We start from the raw sequence: 8,015 nt of genomic DNA, 5'->3' as shown, positions 1-8,015 counted from the left end.
GGCGGGAACGCGGTCCCCCGGCAGGCAAGCGGGCGTCGGGGGGATGGCACCGGCTGCGGCACCGGCTGCGGCCCCGGGGGCGAGGGACGGCGCTTCGCGGCGGGCGGGCGTCGGCTGGCGGGGGAGGCGGGCGGCCCCGCGCCGAGGGGCGAGGGGAGCCCCCGCGGGCGCGGGGGGCCGGGCGGCGCGGTGCGAGCCGCGGGAGCCCGGCGTGCGAGGGCGGGCGCCGACGGAGCCCCGTCCCCGGGGGCCGGGGGGCTTCCTGGGGAGCTGGCGGGACGGGGAACGGGCAGCGCTGCGGGGCGGCTCACGTCCCCCCTTTTGTTTCTCTCCAGGGTGTTTGCGCTTCTCCGAGTCTCTCTCCCCGCCCCCGTCCCTCCCGCCCGCCCCGCCGGGACCTCTCCTCTCCGGGCGGCGGCAGAGCCGCCTCGGGGCGGGCGGCGGCAGAGGTGCTGCTGGGGCGCTCTCGGCGTCCAGCCCGCCGGGAACATGGCGACCGGCGGCTACCGCAGCGCCGGGGGCAGCACCACGGACTTTCTGGAGGAGTGGAAAGCCAAGCGGGAGAAGATGCGGGCGAAGCAGGCGCCGCCGGCCCCGGGGGCAGCCGCCGGCGGCGAGGCCCGGCTGGCGGCGGGCGCCTCCCCCGCCGAGCTGAACAACAACCTGCCCCCCGCCGGCCCGCCCGACCGCGCGGCGCCCCCCGCCGGCGGGGCCCTCAACTGCCTCGGCCTCTCCAGCGCCGCCCTGGGCCGCGCCGCCCCCGCCAAGGAGCCGCCGCCGCCGGCCCTCGCCGGGGGCCGGGGGGCCGAGCCCGCCGCCAAGCCCCCTCCCGCCGCCGCGGCGGGCTCGCCCGAGGGCGAGGAGAAGCCGGCCGCCAAGGGGAAGAGCTCGGGCCCCAGCGCCAGGAAGGGGAAGGGGCAGATCGAGAAGAGGAAGCTGCGGGAGAAGAGGAGGTCGACAGGTGTGGTGAGCATCCCGGCCGCCGAGGTGAGCCCGGGGCGGGGTGGGGGGGCGGCCGCCGGCGCGCCTGAGCCGCCGCCGGGGGCGCCGGGGAGCGCCTGGGGCGGGCGGGGGGCTCAGCCCGGGGGCGTGGGGGGGCTCAGCCCGGGGGGCCGGCAGCCGTCCGCACCGGAGCTGTTCTCCTGAGCGCTCCTCGCCCGTGCCTGGGCTTCGGGCGTGGGCTCGCTGCGGCGGCGAAGCTGTCCGCCCGCGCCGCGGGGAGAGGCGCGAAGGCCTGCGTGTGCAGGGTCGGGGGGATGCGCTGCGGTCGCTGCAGCGCGGCATCCCGGCAGACGAGGTGCCGTTTATTCTAAATAAATTAGACCTGTCACGACCTGTGGCTTCATTTATTTATTTATTTATTTTTAAATGACTTCTTGTTGGCAGAGGGCGGGTTCTGGGGCTTTTGGAAGATCAGACCGAGACACGTGCCTGTTAAACTATGGTCAAAACAATAGTAATGAAAGAAAACTCATTTATCAGCTCTGAATAGATCTTCAGGTGTAAATATTATTCGGTTTGGAACCCAAAAGAATTTCCTGCACTGGAAAAAATGTAGTGGTTTAAAGAGCATTTTTTTGAAGGCAGAGGAAGATATTTTTATCAGCCAACACCATTGTCCTCTGTGGTTTGCTACTAGTATAAAAATCTGGCATTGCTTTATAATACTCCTGGAGGAATTCAGAAGAATGATAACTAAGTTCTTAGGGTTTTTTTGCAGTTAATAAGAAAGGCCGCAGGAAACTTCAAACAAAGCTGGATTTTAGTCTACAGTTTTGCACTAATGATGACCACCATCACTGTAGAAAAAAACCTTGTCGTTCTTCTTTTGGTTAACATTATAGATTATTAAAATAACACTAGGAAGACCTTTGCTTCTAAAGCAGCAGGAGAAGATGAAATCATGTTCTCCATACCTGAAGTCACTAATCCTTTTCTTTTGTGACATCCTAGGCACTTTCACAGCAGACACTTTGCATGCGAGAATGTATTGGAAGGTGAGGAATGAGTTTTAGGAACACCAGAAGTCTTTATAATTGTGTTTTTTGAGGAAAAATTACTTGCATAGTCTTTAGTTTGAGGTGAAGTGTTTTGGCACAGGTCTTCAGTGTTCTTGCTTTGGAAAGCGAGGAATGCGAGCGAGTTCTTTAATTCTCTGGCTTCAGAGCATGCAAGCTTCCTAGTCTGTGCTTTGTTTGTTTTGTACAAAGCCCCCTAAATACCTGCCCCCTGTGCTTCTGTAGGAGCTCTTAAAATGCTGTATCTTTACTTCCGTAAGTAAACTAGTCCTAGCCCAGTTAATAATGGCTTTGCATATTGCAGCAAGCATTGTACAACATTGTATTTTAGGGGCCTCTTGTGTGTACCCCATCCCCAGTCATCGTCTTTGTTTGCTTGGATGGTGGGTTTCTTTTTGCTCTGTGAGACTAGTGTCCTAGTTCTTTGAACTAGTTTTCTGAACTAGCATTCCTTTGGTAGTTTTTGGGTGGTGTGGTTTGGGGTTTGCTAGTTCAGTGGGTTTGGTGGTGGTTGGGGTTTTTGTTTGTTTGTTTTGTTTAAGTATTGCTCAAAATACGCTTTGCTTTCCAGGAAAACACATTCCTTGCTCAGCAGCCATTAGAATCTTACGTGTGAATTTGCTACTGTAGTTTCTGCTGCACTGTTAAGGGTGGTTTATTTATTAAGGTTAACATATTTAGGCATTGAGAAGCAAGTTCTCACCTGTTCCTGTATTTCTGAGGGCCTAATAACTTTTCTGCCTGTCACCATGTGTTGGCACTTCTTGGAAACTTCTTGTATCTTTATACTAATTACTTCTGTAACTAGTGATTAAGCATTCCATCACATTTTCAGGGTCAAATTTTAATAAACGTAGATACCTGTTGTGCAAGGTAGTATTGGGGAAACTTGTTAGTAGTTGTGTTGCATTTTTGACTGGCATATACTTACGCAAAGCTATCTTTTTTTCAGTATTGCGTATTTCTTAAATGTTTTTAATCATTACCACATGCATTCTGAAGAACTATTTAACTAGGGAACACTAGATCATTCCTGATGGTGGACAGCTTCAAAAACTGTCTCCACGGTCAAATGTGAGTAACTACTTACCAATGAATGTTTTGCAGAGAATTTACTTGTGCTGTTTTTCATATATCTATTCATGAGAAAATATTTTAAAGGACTGATTCAACATGGTCAGTTGAAGTTCTCGGGCAAAAGAAGGCTGCGATGTAGATGATGACTACTTGGAATAATCTACATCACTCCAGTTTCTTGCTGTCTTTCTCATTAGATGCTAGCTAAAGCTATTTAGCTGTTGCCTTATCGTGCTATATATAGTGACTTGGTAGTGGTACGCACCAAACTTAACCACTTGGCACTTGTCGCTCTGCATAGTGTATGTTTTAAAATTACTTTTCAAGAGATGCTCTTTTAGAGCTTTACTGGGTGTTTAATTGTCTTATTATTCAAGAAAATAGAACGGAGTAGCCATTTTATGCTAAACATCTCCCTTTTATGATCAGCATGCCAGTGTGGTGGAGAAGGATGATAAGAGGAGATTCTGATACTCTGAAATTAAAATGGGTAACTGTGGGCAAAATGCACTCACAGAAGATACATAGTGCCTAGAAGCTTCTCTGCCCCAAATGGAATACAAAGCCAGTTTTTACCCCAAAGAAGTAGGATCTAATTTCATTTGCGATGCAGCTGGAGAATTTAATGATAGGAAAGGTGGTGGAAAAAGGAAAGTAAGTTTGTGTTGTCTCAGTTATCTTGAAATAGGCATGAAAAATGTTAGCGGATCGTTATTCATTAATTATTAATTTCTTTTCTGTTCAATAGGAAGGTAGTAGAGCTAGGTCTAAAACAGTTCTGTGTCTTAAATGTATATTGTATTGAAGTCAGTGGAGGACAGAAACCATAGGGGAAGCTGTGAAAACAGATGGTGACAGGTTGGGAGTAGTGGTGACATTTGGTATTTAGAGGCTATTGTGACAGAAGTAAAGGCTGGTTTTTATCTTCTCAGCGCTAGTGCTTCTCTAAGTAATGGTGGCTTTTGAAAATGGCTTCTGAAATACTTGCAGCTTTTTTCCTTTTCAGTGGTTGTAAAGTTGTTACTTGATAGCTTGTTGAATCTTGAAAGTTGGTTTTACTGTAAATATTAAGTGCTGTGGGATTTGGGGTTTGTTGCCTCCTAACAGCTCTTCAGGTTGTGAAAGGTAACTAAATTGTATGTAATTATCCTTACTACATAAGTTTGCTTTTTTTAAATATTAAGCTTTATAACCATTTTTAGCTGTGTTAGAAAGTGTTTTCAGTTTGTAGGTATACACTTGATACAGGTGTTAGGTTTACTTGTAATGTTTTTCTCATTTATAGCTGTGCTAGTATCTATCCAAGAAACACATAGAGTTCCCATTATGCTACACTGACAGTGCTTTGTGAAGACCCACATATAGAATCAGAGTTATGTTTTGTATTGTTATAGTAATTCTTCTGTCCTGCTCCAAGCAAAACAAGCTGCACTGGTGAAAGTGCAGCTTTACTTTTGTAACTGTTTACACTGGAGGATTCTGCTGGCATAGCTGTATGGGTAAGTTTTTTTTGGTGGTTTTTTTTTTTTTTTCTGAACCACAACCAGGGGAATAACAACCATTTTTGTGGTTACCTTTTTAAAAAAGGTGTATATATAGTCAAAACCTTGGTCCATCTAGGAAGGACAGTTAGATAGCTGGGATTTATAGACAAAGTTTACATTTTCACCTAACCAGGTGGAAGTCATCTAAATTCAGAAGTGTTCTTCTGTTAATAACAGGGTGATGCATGATTTTAAAAGGTGTAAAGCACTCTGATCTCTGTATTTTGCATGTGAAGCTTCCAGATTCAAGGCACAACAGTCTCCTGACCTGTTTGTGGGAAATACTGGAGATACAGATAGAGTAACGGGTAGAAGTGATTCAGACATGGAATCTGCATAGGATGTTTAGCCAGTCTGTGTTCAGTTCTTGTCTTATTAACAGCAATAAGGGTATGACTTCTTGAAACAACGCTGCTGGCGTCTGCCTGCCTCTTTAGAAGGCACTGCATATGTGGTGCTTGGTAGGTGTCGTACCGAACGACAGTGTTGTAAGTAAGCAGAGAGCAGTGAGCTCTCTCTGTGGGGAAAGAAAGAGTTCCTGCTACTAGAGTAGTCCAGCGTGCTGAGTTGTGTAGACTGACAGAAAGTTGCTGCGTTCCAGTTGGAAAAACTTGGGGAAACTTTAAATGCCAAATGTGTTGAGCATAGCAATTACCGGGTACGTTGTAAAGGAATTGAAATCCTTCTCTGAATGGCTGGAAACTAGAGAGAGGAGTGGAATCGTGTACTAGTGGTTGGACTCTTGTGACCAGAAGTTTGCCTTCAGCAGTTATCTTAGTGATTCACTACCGAAGGATTAAGTTAAATGAAAGAGCAGTTCTAGCCATTTCTTCATATTAATGAGGTAGTGTCTTTGCATTGTCTGACATCTCTGTGCATTTTCTCATAAAACAACTTGCTTCTTGTATATGTTGGGGGAAAAAGAAGGCTCAATATGTGTTTGTTCAAAATACTGGAATCCCCCCCGGCCCCCCCCCCCCCCCCCCCCCCCCCCCCCCCCCCGCCATTTCTGACCACTGATACCCTTACCAGCCAGGCAGAGGTATTAGTGTTATGATGTAAGTCTGAAATACCTTTATTTGACCTGGATGACCATTCATAATATGTTAGGCCATCCTCCTGTTTGCTTTGTCTAGTGAACACATTTGTCTTATTATGGTTCCATTTATGGTTATTCCTTCAGAAGTGACAGGGTGAAAGAAGCAATATAAACATTCTCACATTCCGATAAGAGGATCTTAGAGATTGTTTACATTCAGTCTGTTTTGCTGTTGATGCCTTTGTAAATTATGATTTTTGACCAAGCCTCTGGGCAATACCTGTTCAAGGGCATATTCTTTTTTTTTCTTTTCATCTTTTTTTAGCACATGCTAAACTTATATGCCTGTTCTTCCCCCCCCGCCATGTTTAACAGTATGCTTTAATATCCTGACAATTAGCTAGGTAAGGGAGATATTTGGTCAAATAAATTGTATAAATTTCCAGATTTTTAAGTTTATTTTCAATTCTAGAGCACTTGTAGTGGCTTCTAAATCACTGTGTGTGCATCTTCCAAACCTAGGGTCTCTATGCCCTACGGTAGCACTTGTCCTGGAATAAGGCTAGGCAGTGCAGAGTTTTCCAGTGGAAAAGATACATGGAAGTAGTGTAATTTCTCTCTAAGAGGTGATACAGGTAACTTTATTCTTGCTGAATTTAATAAGGCTGTTTTCATAGAGAAACAGATTGTAGACCAATATTTACAGCTGGAATTCACAGGACTCAACCAGAAAGTACCGATTCTGTTGCGTATTTAGTTCTTTTTAGTTTAGTACTTGTTCCTGCTGGAATGGGAAGGACACTGATGGAAAAGTATCAGAAGCCGTTAATTTCCCCTCTACTTCTTTTGACTTTGCATTTATCTCTAAGTGCAATTTTGGGAAGCTTGGTTTTTAAAATGGTCTTTTAATAGTTAGGTGTAATTGGAAAACATTATTGTATGGTTGGTTTTTTTCACTCTTCTGTTTTGGGGGTGAATCATCTGAAATGATACAGTTACTAGGTGGAAAATAAATGCAATGTAAGTGAAGTATACCCTCTTCTGTGGAGTACTGAATTCTACAGAAAGTAAGAAAAGTATTTAGTTTAGGTTGTAATTCGTGGCTGAAAGCTGCTTGATATTCAGCCTTGCCAGTTACTGCCTTTTCTTGCCAGTCTGTCATGTAGCCAATAACCTTAGATAAATGTAGATGTGGGTTGACTGAAGATAAATATTCCTTTGTGCTCTTTCTAGGCTATTTCTTGAGCACTGAAGACTGAAGTACTGTTGATCCCATCATTGTTTGTTCCTAAAGCCTACTTAAAAGACAAGATAATCTAGAAAAAAATATTGTAGGGCAAAGAGTGGCAACAGCCTGTCAACTGTACATTTGTCTACTTTTTATACTGAAATATATAAAGCGTCTTGCTTTCCAGTGGAAATCGTGTGACTTCAGTCTCATTGAAAAGCTCAGGGAGAGAAGTGTTGATATGACCAATCATTGCACTGAAGTGAACATACTGCCGAGTATTGCTAAAAATTACTTATCTGACAGTTTTTTCAAAAGTTGTATCTAGCTTCACTGTAACAAGTAATTGCTCTGAGAATATTTAATTATTGTTATTTTATAAAAATACCTTAATCTAATCCTTAAATTGGAAATGTTTCACTTAAATGATTGGTTGATGGTTTTCTACAAATCAAAAAGAAACTTCTGCTGCTTTGGCTATTTAAAAGTAGTGGCTCAGACACATAACTGTGAAAGTAACAAATTCAAGTTATTTTCCAGAGATTTAAACTCTTATTAAATATGAATAATAATATTGCGAGGTTATACTGTAGCTGAAACTTCATCACAGGAGACAGATATGGACAGCCTGCCCTGGGTCTGATCACATGTTTAAAGCTAGGTACTAAAGATTTTTCAGCATTGGTGTATAATACATTATGCTGTAATAGGTAAAGAATCATAACAGTAATACAGACTGGAAGGTGTCTCTGAAAAAGTCATCTGGTCCAATCTCCAGCTCAAAATGGGGCCAGTTTTGATCAGATTGCTTAGGGTCTTTCTTAGTAAAGTTTTGAATATATTTAGCCTGTTGAGGCTGGTATAAATAGCAGCTCTGCCTTCCAGCCTCTCAGCCAGTCCCTACCCTACCAGTTTGGTGTCAGCCACAAACTTGCTTCAGGTACCTTCCATCCCATTGTTCAGGTTGTTAATAAATGTGTTGTGTATTATTAGCACTAATATCAGTCCCTGAGGGATGCCACTTAACTGGCTGCCAGTTGAAGTTTATAATACTGATTTCAACCTTTTGAGCCTGAAGATGCAGCCAGCATTCCACCACTTAATAGTAC

At 45.0% G+C, this 8,015-nt stretch overlaps 1 protein-coding gene across 1 annotated transcript in view; it reads left to right on the top strand.

The window, feature by feature from the left end:
• Positions 1 to 489: 489 nt before the first annotated feature.
• The window catches only part of PAWR (pro-apoptotic WT1 regulator), an 86,060-nt gene continuing 78,534 nt past the window's right edge, over positions 490 to 8,015 (top strand). Inside the window, exon 1 of the mRNA XM_075727557.1 lies at positions 490 to 987. Coding sequence (XP_075583672.1) covers positions 490 to 987 — 498 coding nt within the window. The remainder of the gene's footprint in view (positions 988 to 8,015) is intronic.

This window comes from Pelecanus crispus, chromosome 1 (genome assembly GCF_030463565.1).
Source record: "Pelecanus crispus isolate bPelCri1 chromosome 1, bPelCri1.pri, whole genome shotgun sequence".
Classification (NCBI taxonomy): domain Eukaryota; kingdom Metazoa; phylum Chordata; class Aves; order Pelecaniformes; family Pelecanidae; genus Pelecanus; species Pelecanus crispus.
Note: the sequence above shows the minus strand (reverse complement) of the source record. Positions and strands in the feature narration are given on the sequence as shown.